The sequence below is a fragment of the Elephantulus edwardii genome, unplaced genomic scaffold (assembly GCF_000299155.1).
Source record: "Elephantulus edwardii isolate Elephantulus edwardi_28Jun2011 unplaced genomic scaffold, EleEdw1.0 scaffold00068, whole genome shotgun sequence".
Lineage (NCBI taxonomy): Eukaryota > Metazoa > Chordata > Mammalia > Macroscelidea > Macroscelididae > Elephantulus > Elephantulus edwardii.
The window spans coordinates 14,352,302-14,366,561 of NW_006399818.1; the positions used below are offsets into that span (position 1 = coordinate 14,352,302).

At 45.7% G+C, this 14,260-nt stretch overlaps 1 protein-coding gene across 1 annotated transcript in view; it reads left to right on the forward strand.

Moving 5' to 3' along the window:
- Nucleotides 1-14,260, forward strand: part of STAB2 (stabilin 2) — a 251,479-nt gene that overhangs the window by 204,816 nt on the left and 32,403 nt on the right. The window contains exons 54-59 of the mRNA XM_006888578.1: nucleotides 922-1,048; nucleotides 2,824-2,973; nucleotides 5,147-5,251; nucleotides 7,802-7,909; nucleotides 9,481-9,674; nucleotides 11,513-11,654. Coding sequence (XP_006888640.1) covers nucleotides 922-1,048; nucleotides 2,824-2,973; nucleotides 5,147-5,251; nucleotides 7,802-7,909; nucleotides 9,481-9,674; nucleotides 11,513-11,654 — 826 coding nt within the window. The remainder of the gene's footprint in view (nucleotides 1-921; nucleotides 1,049-2,823; nucleotides 2,974-5,146; nucleotides 5,252-7,801; nucleotides 7,910-9,480; nucleotides 9,675-11,512; nucleotides 11,655-14,260) is intronic.

A 14,260-nucleotide genomic window follows, 5' to 3' on the forward strand; every position in this document is an offset into this window, starting at 1 on the left:
GCAATGAATGAATGGAAATCCAAAATCTCTGTAAATGCTCATTAAAATTATTTTTTTTAAAAAAGAAACATTAACTGAAACCAAGCTCTTCCCACTCCACTCTACTCTACTAGGAAACTTTCTATCAAAACCACCCTTACAGAACAAAACATAAACTCAGAGACACTGAGGACGGTTTTGGACTTTGCCAACCTTTAACACACCACCTTCTGTGATGCGAGGAGTCCTGGTGGGATGGGAAATGACAAACAGTCTTGGCTGCTAACCCAGAAGGCAGTTCTGGGGGCCTAGTGGGTAAAGAGTTGCGCTGCCAACCAAACGCATGTGGTTCAAATCCAACAGCTGCTCTGCCGGAGAAAGACGGGCAGTCTCCTCCTGTGCAATTTCCAGCCTCCACTGGAGGGCCAGCCATGAGTCAGTTCTGACCTGTGACGATGAGTTGGTGATGGGGGTGGAGGTGCTTACTCAGAGGGATCTCAAAAGAAAAATCTGGCAATGAAAACTCACCCACTGAAAACGCTATGGAGCTAAGCCCTAATCTGACACACATAAATAACCAAGAGTCAGAACTGACTCCCTGGTACCTGGAATCCCTCATGAAAAGCCACTGCACCCAGGCAGCCAAACCATTTGCAAGCAGCTGTAGTGGTCAGCAAGTTCTTTCACTTAAGATGGGGAAGAACTCTTCTTCCAGTGAATTCTCTCTCTGACCCCTCCCATCCTTCCGGTAATGGGCTTTCACCTTTGCCTACTGATGCCACACACACACACACACACACACACACACACACACACACTCAGCAAGTTCCTCTTCTCAGTTTGAGAAGTACCCAGGCTCCTCCACGAGAGGGCAGATGAGAGACCAAGACCCTGAGTGTTGAGCGGAAAACTGAGGGAGGGGTCATTCTCTGTGTCCTTCAGGGTAAGAGGCAACCTTGTTTCTACAACCTGGTCTTCAGGACGAATCTAGAAGGCTGCCAGGAGCAGTGTTCCTTGCTCATGCAAGTCCCCAGATGCTGTAAGGGCTACTTTGGGCGAGACTGCCAGGGTAAGAATTCCTCTCCTCCCTTTGCTCTTCTGAAAGGATTGTACGCTCACTATGCCATGAATCAAAGCACATAAGGAGGTGGAAAATCTTCCTCCTAATGACTTCCCCAGCTTAAGAGTGGTCATTTTGGAGTAGTTTGTATATTTTTATTTCCTACAGTGTTTTTTTTTAATTTTATTTGTTTTCTTTTATTCTGGTTTACTGACCAAGTTCATATACCTTGGGCTTAATCATAGGGTCACACAAATTGATGAATATAGGGAGGGGTGGATAACAGAAAGAGGAAAGCTCTCCTACTGCTTTCTTTTGATACCTCTTGCTTTCTGCTGCATTTAGATTTTCTGGGATAGATATTGAATTATGTGCCGGTTTCTTTGTTTAATATTATAGTGTAGACATTTTCCCATGGTGCTCAAGACCCCACAGATTTCATTTCTGATGCCACACAATGTCAAGCATGGGGACTGAATGCATCTGATATGATTCTACCTTATCTGAGTGGTACACTGATAACGATGTGTGAGAGTCAAAATTTCTGGAAAACTCCCTGTTATGGGGTGTGAAGCCTTGCCCTATCACTCTGCCACCAGGAATTTAAGCACTGAAACCTCGCTGTCTCGATAGAGCCTATGGCACATCCACAGTGAGTTCAATGCTAATGAGTCAACAGTATATGTTAAATAATTGTCTTTCAATGGAAACTCACATAAAACAAGTATACTGATCAATTGATGAACCCTATATGACCCTACAATGGTTTCATATTCATTATATCGGTGCCAGTTGGCAACTTTATAACTACTGAGACTAGCAAGAATCCACTGTATTTCAATTCATTTCATCTTCAACAACTCCTGGGAAGTAGGTTCCATTGTTATGCCATTTAACAGGTGAGAAGACTGAGGCACAGAAAAGGTCAAACTTAAGGGCCTCATCATGCTTTCCATTATTGCTCGTGCTCCATTCCTTGAGGTCTAGTTGGGAGAATCTGAGCTGGCACCCAGCGTCTGCCCTCTGCCATTGAAGGGCAGACCACTTACAGATTAGCACCATTCCTTATATGCAAAAGGCTCCCAGCTCTGTGACCTCCTTTGGTCCTCACAAGAGCATTGTGGGATAGTAGAGGAGGCATCATTATTATGGTTGTTCCTCTTGTTTGCTGTTATGGAAATAGCTAGTTCATGGTGCCCCTGTGCATAATGGAAGAAACACAGCCTGGCCCGATGCCATCCTACGATTGATTGCAAATCAGGCTATTGTGAGCCACGGGGATTACTTGGGCTAATGTTTTGAAGTCGATTCCCAGGTCCCTCCCTCATCTTAGTCTGGAAGGTCTGACCCTGTTCAGTGTCGCCTCAACTCCACGGACGGACATTGGTGATTGCACGTGAGGTATACCGGCTGGGCGTCAAAGCCAGGTCTCCCACATCAGAGGGGAGAACTCCACCAGTGAACCGCCATTGCCCTCAGCTATCTTTATCTACAGCTAAGAAAACAGAAGCTCAGAGTTCATGACTTAGCCAAATCTACTCAATTTCTGGTATCCTGATCCCAGTATGGCTCAGTGTAGTTCCAACGTGGCTTACTAGGTATCAGACACATTTAAGCTCGTGTTCCATAACCCAGGGACTTGCCCTGAACATCCAGTTATACCTGGGACTACCGTCCCTCTGGGTGTGAGAATGCCAAGCTGAAGCTGGTCTGACAGCACCATTTACAAAAGCCTCGAGCTGCTCCGGGCAGTTGCTGAGCCCCTGAGGTCTCCTGTCTTCCAGCCTGCCCCGGAGGACCGGACAACCCGTGCAATAACCGGGGCGTCTGCCTCGATGAGTACTGGGCCACGGGAGACTGTCGTTGCAACGTCGGCTTCAACGGGACGGCGTGTGAGCACTGCTTACCTGGCAGGTTCGGGCCCGACTGTCAGGGTATGTGAACCTCCCCCTCCCTCGCCCGACACCGTGTTGTTCCTGGCTTTAGCTGTGCACTCCTCTCCCCAGCCATGCTGTCAGCCTGACCAAGAAGTTCGTTGTTCTGCTTTCTCCAGGCCACCCACGTCTTATCTGCCTGTCACATGTGCTTCTTTCCTCCTTGGGTGTATTCCCAGTTCTACCCATGGGAAGACTCGCCTCTGCAATAAAGCTTCCCTTCCCTGCAGCTGCAGAAGTGAGAGCTGTGGCTGGCCTATATTCATTCGTTCAACAAGCAGATAGTTATTGATTGCTTATTAATAGTGATATCTACTGTGCATTTATTTCTTTATTCATTTACTTAAAATATAAATAAAACAAGAGTCCAGGAGTCATTGTCAACTCGACAGTAAATAACAACAACAACATAATTACACCTATAATTCAGAAAAAGGAAGACCCTCGATGAGATAGAAGTGGCACAGTAGCTGCAAGAGTAGGCTCAGACATAACACTGATTGTGAGGAGACTAATAAAAACACTGTGAAGTGTTTTATTCCATTGTACAAAAGGTTGCTGTGAATCAGAATTGATTCAATGACACCTAACAACAACATGATTATTTAGTTGATGATTAACTAGATGAGTAAGTGCTTACTGTGTGACAGGTAAGTAGGTTTTATTCAATCTTCCTAACAACACTTAGAGGCAGGTGCAATTATTATTATTATTATTATTATTATTCCCACTTGACTGGTGGAGAAGTCAAGACCTTGTTTTAAAAGTCTGAAATGATCCCAAATTCTAGAAATAAGGAAGGATGGAAAACAAAATTCTAGCTTTCATGAGTTTCTATTCAAAACAGATAAAAAGCTATAAGGAAACAGATAAAAAGAAGAAACAGATAAAAGCTATAAAGACAATTCTAAAAGCTGTAAAGAAAAAGCACACACACGTAGGGGATCGCGAAGGAAAGGAGGCAGTGTTTTATAATAGAAGACATCTTGGACAGGGAGCCTCTGAGCCAAGCCCTCCCACAGATGAGGGAGACTGGCATGGGGATCTTGGGAGAAGCACTGTCCAACCAAATTCAGGGCTACTGGAAATGTACTACAATGCCATTGTCCGGGACAGTGGCCACATGTGACCATCGAGCACTGGAAAAATGTTTCCTTGTAACTACTTTAAATGGAAATAGATGCCTGGGCTTAGTAGCTACTGTGCTGAACAGCAAAGACTAGAGGAACGGCTTTGCTGACAGAGAGGAGGCAGTGCAAAGGTCCAGAGGTAGGAATGGGCTCGGAGCATAAGACCAGTAAGATGGTCAAGTGGCTGAGCAAGGTGGACAAGGAAGAGGAAGGGAGGAAGGAAGTGAAATCTGAAGGCAACCAGAGGCCAGATCATACATAGATCATGTAGGAGCTTCTTGGCCAGAGATAGGTCTTCAGATTACATTCTAAATGTTGAGTGGCAGCCAGAGGAGAATGGATCAGGGAGTGTCATGAGCAGATCGAGAAGGATTGAGTAGGATGGGGGCAGGACGACCTCTAGGGAAGCCAACGTAGCCATTTAGGTGCACCTTAACCAAGCTGTGATAGTGCTAAGGAGTAATGGAACTGGTACATATTTTAAAGGTTTTGTTATTGACGAACAAGATCAGTGTGAGCCAGAGGACCATAGCTTTCACCAGCTGGTTCACAGAAGCAGATCACCAGGCCTTTCTGCCTCATCTTAGTCTAGAAGCTCCACTGAAAACTGTTCAGCATCATAGCAACATACAAGCCTCCGCTGACAGACGTGAGGTGCACTGACTGGGAATCAAACCTGGATTTCCTGCACAGAAATAAAAAATTCTACAGTGGAACCCTCATTTGCCTCTCTCACCATGACACTTTCTCCTTCTGCATGTATGGCATTCATTGCATCTATAATTATGTGAGCAAATAAATAGCTAGTTCCTGCCTAAACTGTAAGCTTCTTGAGATCAAGGACAACCTCTGTTTCAACCATAACTTCATCGCCTACTAGTGTGTACAGTGAATACAGATGTAAAAAGAGAGAATGAAGAGGAGGAAGGGGAGAAATAGAGAGAGAGAGAGAGAGAGAAAGAAAAAGAGAGAGAAAAAGACAGGCATAGGCACAGGGCCTCCCATACTTCGTCTCTGATCACTGCTCTCGTTTCGCTTTCCAGTCTGCGTCTGCTCGGAACACGGGCAATGTGATGACGGGATCCTGGGCTCCGGGCAGTGCCTCTGTGAAGCAGGGTGGACAGGCCGCTTCTGTGACGTTCGGACAGGTCAGTCACGGGCAGTGGTCAGCTGCCAGACCACTCCAGGAGCATCCAACTGCATCTCTAGGCCTGAGTCACCCCAGAAAAGAAACCAAAAAAATAATGCAAATGTTCTCTTTCCATGAGGAAAAGATGATTTGGCTAAGTGGCCCTGGAATCTGGGAGATTTGGTGACTTTCAGGAAAATTAATTGAAAATATTCCGTTAACTCGCATCCCGGAAGCCAGCGTACCTGCCAGTGCAACTAAGGAAAGTCCAGTTCAAGCAAAGAATCCCAGGACAGGCAGGGTGGGGTTTCTGTGTCACGTGGTCACAGTCATCTAAATTTTTCTTAGCTCGAGACTGAGAGATCTAATAGGAAACACACAGTCTTGGAGTCCTAAGGACCAGCATCTGACCCCTGATTCTGCCCCTTATCAGGCAAATGGCCTTAGGTAACTCACCCTCTCTCAGCCTTTATTCGTTCATCTACAAAAAGAAAACCACAGGCCTTGTAGGCAGCAGGATTGCTTGGAGTGTCGGGATCACATTAAAAAAAGAGTCAGGTGTGAGCAGGCCCACCACCGTGGTCACTGCCATTGTCATTGTCACTGTCATCTTCATCACACCACCATCCCCGGTTGTTGTCAAGTCAATTTGGACACATGGTGACCATGTGTGTGTCAGAGTAAAGGTGTGCTCTCTAGGGTTGGCAATGGCTGATTTTCCAGCAGATTGTTGTTGTTATGTGCCATCAAGTCACCTGTGACCCATAGTGACCCTATGTACAGCAGTTTTGAAGCCTGCCCTGTCCTGATCCAGTCTCACTGATTCCAACACACCAGCCCCCATTGCCCTAGTCACTGTATCAATCCATCTCATCCAAGATCTTCCTCTCCTGCACTGTCCTTCCACCCTTCTGGGCATGATGTCTTTCTCCGAGGACTGGTCCCTCCTGGCCATGTGCCGAAAGTATGTGAGACAGAGTTTCAAAATCCTAGCCTCCAAGGAGAAACTTCAAAAACCCTAAGTACAGTAGAGCACACTTAGAGTAGACTAACTTTCAGTAGATTACCAGGTCTTTATTCTAAAGCTCCTTTGGCTGGACTCAAACGTCAAGCCTTTTGATTATCAGCCTAACAAGTTAAAATGTGTAACAGCCAGGGGCTTCTCCTCATTCCTCAGGAATTAGTCTTGTGAGGTCACCCTCACACCCCACGTCCCGTGTTCTGGAAGATGTAGATGCGTGAATTGTTGACATTTCATTCTCCCAGGCATCTCAGAGGTGTGACTGGGCTGTATGTTGGGTTTTAGGTTGTAGTTGTTCTTTTGTGCCAGTGAGTTGGAATTGACTCATAACCGACCGTCCAGTGAGTTAATTTGCAGAGGTTAGTAAATTGCACAGGAGGAGATTGTTCCAAGGTGCTCATTCTTCTAATTGAGCATCTTTGAGTTAGCAGCTCAACTGTTTACCACAAGGCCACCTCTCCACTGGCTTATGGCAACTAGAAGTTTCAAGAATTCTGACACTATGTTTCCTTCCAAGTCTTCCTAATGTCACCACTTTCTTCCCCTCCCCTGAGCCTATGGCCTACTGCTAATACTCATGTTGACATTGTCTGACCATGAAGCTCAAAAGCCATGGAGTTTCCCCTCCAGTTTAACCATCTCCTTCTGGAACCCCATGCCCTTAGAGCCTGAGAGAAAACCTGCTAAATCACTTTGAACTCACCAGCCACCCCTTGGCAGAAAAATGGTCAATGTCCTCCTCCTGAGACGTATAACCTCTGGAACCCTTTGGGGCAGTTCTACTCTGCCCGATACAGTCTCTATTTGATGGAATCTGCTTGATGCCAATGAATGAGCAAGCGAGGTTTCAGAAAGTCCTGGCGGCACACTGCTGCACTGTAATCACAGGGTTGCTGCTTCCATACAGCACTCCATGGGAGAAAGAGAAAGCAGTTTGCTTTCCTCAGATTCGATTCTGACCCATATGGTTGCTCTGAGTCAGAATCAATTCAGAAGTAGTGAGTCTGGTGTTTATGGAGTTTAATGAGGTTTTGGGTGCAAAATTTGTGTTGCCTACAAGGAGGGGACTAGTCCTTGGAGGGGACGTCATGCTTGGAAGGGTGGAGGGAGAGCGCAAGAGTGGAAGACCCTCAATGAGATGGATTGACTCAGTGACTGTGCTAATGGGAGACAATGAGGCTGGCTTGGAATAGAGCAGGATTCAGACCAGTTGTGCATAGGGTCACAGCACACACCAACAACAACCCCTCTAAAGGCCACACACACACTTGCATTTTACTCTGGATAACATAGTAAAGATAATGACTATAGGAGTGTGATAAGATAATGATAAAAGAGGAGCTTTTGAATCTCTACCTCTAGGTTGGAAGTACCTATGGGTTGGAATGGACTGTGGCAAGCCTCTCATGCTCCATTGTATGAGAATAGCTGGGGATGGGTGGAGGGCTTGTGAAACATAGTGATGGGCCAGAGAGAGACAGACTTGGGGCAATCCTTAAGCGAGCCCCAGCTCTTCATACGGTTGAACAGGGGCCATTTCCTTTGCAGTCTTACCTCCAGAGTGCAACCCGCCTTGTTCCACGCATGCCACCTGTAAAGAGAACAACACGTGTGAGTGTAACCTGAACTATGAAGGTGACGGAATCACATGTACAGGTGGGTGCCTTTGTCTCTATGAGACCGCAAAGAGAGGGTGAGAAGATCGGGTCTTGTTCCGGGTCCCTGAGCCCCATCTTAATCTCTTCTACTTCCTGCCCAGGTGAACTCAGCAATACTTACCATCTCTGAGACTCCGTTTCCTTATCTGAAAATGGATTTGCTCATGCATGCTCATTTGCCCACCTCCTAGATCTTGGTATTAAAATTGCTGTGTCAAGCATTAGGGCTGTTACAGTTTTTCCCTAACTCTGTTCAATTTTGTGTCAAAAATTAAGAAAATGCACTGAAGTATAGAATTTTTTTGGAAAAATAGTAAACTTACTCTCACTCGTTAGTGAAAACTGTTGTGAACACTGCAATGTCTATTTATAATGCTTTAGATACAGGTTCGACCATACAGAGTGACATAAAATTCTTCTAAATGAAGAGTGGCAAAAACAAGGGAGATGTTTTTCTGTTTCACATAATGGAAAGAAACATCCAGGATTAATACACAGATTTTCTTTGAAAGGCTTCCAGGAACCCAAACTCCTTCCACCTTGTTGCTCTGCCATCCGGTGATCAATTTCCTGGTCCATGATGGGCTAATGCTACATAAACATTTTCTAGGCAGTCAGATAGAGGAGGAGAGGAAACAGACACCTTCTCTTTAAAGACATGGCCTAGAAGTTTCAAAAATCACTTTTGGCTCCAACCAAGTGGCAAGAATCTTACTATTTGTTACGTCTGAGCTGCCAGGTAGCCTGGAAGAGTTGCCTGGGCAACTATGAACACAGCTGAAAATTTACTAAATAGTAAAAAGGAGAGAATATGCAATGGGGGAAAGCTGGTAGCCTTGGCTACATGTCCTAATTCTTTTCCATGAATATGTAATCTTATTTCTGTGTTGTCGAGAGGAGCAACGCAAGTGAAATATACGTAAATAGAAAGATAAATTTACTCACATAATTGTAAGGGATGGCAAGTCCCAAGTCTTAGAGGCTGACTTAGAGTCATGAGGCTGGCTTGGAATAGAGCAGGATTCAGAGCTGTTGTGCATAGGGTCACAGCACACACCAACAAGTGTGTCATCCTAAGTCATCTGACTTAGAGTCAGATGGCACATTGAATACCTCTAACAACTCACATTGTTGTTGGGGTTGGCAGATCCAAAATCTGCAAATCTGAGATTTTCTATAGGCTTTCATTCCAAGAGCCAGACTATAGCAATGAGTAGAAAGTGGGGCTGAGAAAAAGAACAAACTTCTTTTTACATTGTGGAGATAGCCCCGCCCCATCTCCAAGGAAATTCCCCTTTTGGTTGATTGGAAAACTCTCCTTTTGATCTTATCACAGCAGATCACAAATGGAAGAGAATCCTATTAGGAGATAGCATCTGCTAAGCCATTGAGAATCACAGCCAAGTCTTGGACATGACACCATGAGTTACTGCACTAGGGGACCCCAGTCCTACCGGCCCCACTCTGCTGACTCTCAGTGCCACAAGTACTGGGGTGACCCATACCTTGATCCAACTCTCTACTTGCAAAGAGGGAAATAAAACAAGTGTTTTTCCTCTGCTCTTGCAGTTGTAGATTTCTGCAAACAGAACAATGGTGGTTGTGCAAAAGTCGCCAAGTGCACCCAGGCAAACACCACGGTCTCCTGCAGCTGTCCGACGGGCTACACAGGGGATGGCTTCAGCTGCGCAGAGGTAGACCCTTGTGCAGACGGCCTCAATGGCAATTGTCACGAGCACGCCATCTGTGAGATGACTGGCCCGGTGAGTTGCTTTTCCTCAGGAGAATCCGGGAGCATGTTCTTGGGCTTCACTCAGCCTGGCTTCTCTACCTCTCATTCAGCTCTTGCTAAGCTTTCTTCATATTACAATCTACTTATTATTTAAATTTAGAAGGTTAAACACAAAGTAAACATCCTGGACAGAAAAGAAGACATTAGTGGAAAAATGGGTGAAGCCCACATAAAATCTCTTGTTGAGTCAACAGTAGCAGACCATGTTAACGTCTGAGTTTTGACAACTGCACTGAGAGGTTTTACTGCCAAGAGGGAAAACTGGGGGAACTCTTTGTACTAGGCTTTGCAACTGTAAAATGAACTCAGAATCAAAAGGTTATTAAAAGCAAAAAAGGATGGTGGGAAGTGGCATGAAAAGTGCCGGGCTGGGAAACCACTGAGGTCTCTTTAGAATGGAATCAATATTCTGAGTCTATGGAAAAATAGAAGGCTTCCTAGTAGTGCAGTGGTTAAAGTACTAAGCCACTAACCAAAGACCACAGCCGATGCACAGGAGAAAGATACGGCTCTCCACTTCCTTAGACGAGGACCTTGGAAACTCAGGGACTGTTCTACTCTGTCCCATTGGGTTGCTCTGAGTTGGAACTGACACTGCAGCAGTAGGTTTGACAGTATCCCAGCATATGGAGGATGGAGATGCTCTGTGCAGACAGAAATGCATAGGAAGATGCTTAAACAGCATGGGAGAGCCATGATGTACAAGAGGCAGGCCAGCGTAGCTGCAGAACCTCTTTCTCTACGGTGGCAAGGACAGCATCTCTGAGGTGAGGCATGAGTTGACATGTGAAGAGTAACAGCCTGTCACCATGAGCCTGTGCAGAAGCAGGACATCACAGTTCCCCTGGAATCTTGCTGTTACTATTATACACCAGAGCTGGAACCAACCCATAGCTGACCCTCCTGGGTTTCCAGAGGCAGTTAATTGCATAGGAAGAGACTGCCTATCCTTCTCCCATGGAGAAGCTATGGGATTTGAACTACATACCTTTGACAGCGTCAGGATGGATGGCGAAGAGATTGAGATTGTTCACAGCTTCAGTTTGCTCGGCTCCACAGTCAACACTCTTGGCACCAGCAGTCAGGAAATCAAAAAGCATATCGCGATGGGAAAGTCTGCTGTTAGGGACCTCTCTAAAGTACTCAGGAACAACGGTGTCTCTCTGGAGACTAAGGTGCGCCTGATACAGGTCATGGTATTTGCAATCGCTTGTTATGCATCAGAGAGTTGGACAATGACTAGGGAGGACAGAAGGAGAGTAGATGCTTTTGAGCTGTGGTGCTGGAGAAGAGTACTGAATGTACCATGGACTGCCAGGAAAACAAACAGATTCATCTTGGAGAGGATTAAACCAAGCTACCCCTTGGAGGCAAGGATTCTGGGGCTTCATCTGACATACTTTGGACACGTTGCCAGGAGGGACGGGTCCTTGGAGAGGGACATCATGCTTGGGAGGGTGGAGGGACAGCGCAGGAGGGGAAGACCCTCTATGAGATGGATTGATTCGGTGACTGGAGTAATCGGGATGGGTATGTCAGAGGCAGTGCGGTTGGCGCAGGATAGAGCAGGGTTTAGGGCTGTTGTGCATAGGGTCGCTATGAGTTGAAAACGACTCGACGGCATATAACAACAACAACAACAACCTTTGGCTTGCCAGTGCCATGCCTTACCACTAAGCCATTGGAGCTCCCTCTCCAGGATAGAGGCATGAATTATTGGCCCTCCCCTAGATGATGGTCCGTAGGTATTTGGGAGTCCTTGGGTCCTACCGAAGGGGCTGTTTTCATCCTTTCCCATCTCCCCCACAGGGAAAACACAAGTGTAAATGCAAAAGTCACTACGTGGGAGATGGGATGGACTGCGAGCCGGAGAACTTGCCCATTGACCGCTGCTTACAGGACAACGGGCAATGCCATGCGGACGCCGACTGCTCTGACCTCCACTTCCAAGGTCAGTGTGGCTAAGTGTGATTAACCTTGACACTGTCTGGGGAAGGGACTTGTGATAGATAAAGGAGCAGCCCATGCACTGCCCAGGACCTGGCAGAGATGGTCAAGGTGAACTCAGAATTGAACCTGAGCCTTTAGACCAGGAATGAGCTCAAAAGTTTCCAATCCTGAGTCTTCCTGAAGGATCCCTGGTGGTGCAATGGTTACCTGCATTTCCCAAGTGACTCTTGTAGCCATTGACTGAATTGAAACCTAGGATGTGTAGCTTAGGATGTTCAAGAGCAAAGGGGAAGCATCTGCCACTTTCAGAAGCAATGTGTCAACATGTATAGTAACACATTCGTTGGCACGTGCCCCATTTATTTCCAAGAATTATTTGAGTGACTTATAATAAACCAATACTCAAACTAAAGTCATTGCCTTAAGTCAGAACTGATTGTTGTTGTTGTTGTTGGGTGCCATCAAGTATGACTTACAGCCACCCTACGAACAACAGATCTGAACCCTGTCCTTTCCTGTGCCATCCTTACAATCTCTGATGCACTCAAGCCCATTGCTGTAGCAACTGTGTCAATCCACCTGGTTGGTGCACCTAGAGTGCTCCTTAGAGGCAAAGATGATAACGCTTCATCTAATATACTGTGGACATGTTGCTAGGAGAGGCTATTCCTTGGAGAGTGAAATCACGCTTGGAAAGGTGAAGGGATGGAGAAGGAAAGGAAGACCCTCAACCAGGTGGATTGACACAGTGACTGCAGCAATGTGCCCAAGTGTGTCAGAGATGGTGACAACTTAGCTAGGCCGTGATTCTCAGTGGTTTGAAAATCGTGTAACAGGATTTCAGTTTTATGCTGATGTGATCATCCCGGTGATGGATCTGATGTGCTGCCATTGTTAAGTGCTGTCCAGCCCACACTCATGATGAGCCTGTAAACAACAGACTTCAAGTTGCCCTGTCCTGCACCATCCTCGCGATTTCTGCTGTACTCGAGCTCACTGTCACAGTCACTGTGCCAATCCATCTCTTAGCAGGTCGTCCTATCTTTTGTTGACCTTCTACCTTACCAATATGGTGTCTTTTTCCAGGGACTGGTCCCGCCTAACATGTCCAAAGTATATGAGACCAAGTTTCACCACACTTGCCTCTCAGGAGCAGCCTAAGTGCACTTGTCTTTTAGTGACCCTGTAGGACACTTCCTTGTTTTTTTTTTTGTTTTATTTATGTGTGTGTGTGTGTGTGTGTGTGTGTGTGTGTGTGTGTGTGCCATCAAATTAGATCTGACTGGTACAGAAGGAGATGGTCCCTCTTTCTCCAGCAAAGCATCTGGTGGATTCGATCCACATACCTCAGGGATTGTGGGGCAGCTTCTTGCCACTAGGCAACCAGAGCTCCCTGTAGGACACTTCCCTATAAAGTAAAACTTGCCTATAGGGTTTACAAGGATGTAGTCTTGGGACATGCTGTTAGGAAGGGCCAGCCCTTGAAAAAGACATCATGCTTGGAAAGATGGAAGGTCAGTAAAAGAAAGGAAGACTTTCAATGAGATGGCCTGACACAGTGACTGTCGCAATGGGCTCAAATATGTAGGAGAGGATGAGGATGGGACAGGATGGGGCACGGTTCAGATTCCTTGTTCGTAGGGTTGCTATAAGTCATGCTTAACTCAAGGCAACTAACATCGACAAGTCTCTAGGGAAGCAGACAGCAGCATCTTTCTCAGAAAAAGTGATGAGGTCAAGCCACTAACCATTCAGATAGCAGCCAAGTGCTATCACCCGGGCTCTTTAGGAAGCACCTGCACCACCTGGGCTCCTTAGGAAGTGCCTGAGGGTATGCTGAAACCTGACACAGAAGATTCAGAAGCCACAAACTTAGCTTTGAACTAGAACAAGAGGGGAGTTGGTGTTCCAGAAAGAGATCTGTACTTATTTATCCCAGGTTGTGCCTACTGACATAGTAACTTGGGGGCAGTTTCTGTGCTATTCAGCAAAAACTTATGACTTAACAGGTGTAATATACAAGTCCTGAGACTCCTCAGACACCTTTGGATAAAATTATTCCATTAGATAAGTACTACTTTGTCCCTCATCACAAGAGGGTGCCCAATGTAATGTAAAATTTTTCTTTTAAATTAATAAGAAATAGAAAGTGATGTGACAGACAAGAGCACTGTATATCACGCTGATGGTGCAGCTGAGACCAGACAGTGTGAACAGTCGAGGAAGGGAAAGATCTCCAGTGGTTGGAGGGTCTTTAGATAAGCTGAACCTTTTCATGTAGTCAAACGGATTCCTTTGTCATCGTTTGTCAGGTAAAGTCCATGTGTAAAGTCACCATTTGTGTCTTTTTAAAAGAAGGTGAACAAATCAATGTAATGCAATGAATAAGTCATTGAACTTCGATTATTTGATCATTCTATTTCCAGCCTCATTTCTGACACCAAGTCCATATTTTCTGACTACCATTCCTTCTTCGTTGTTTCCAAACTTTTGCTTTTCAGTCACCAATTATCATTCATACATCATAATTGCAAGTTTGGTCAATTCTGGACTGCAAGATTTGATATAAATTTTCAATTTCCTCCTCTTTGGCTCTAGATGAAGGAG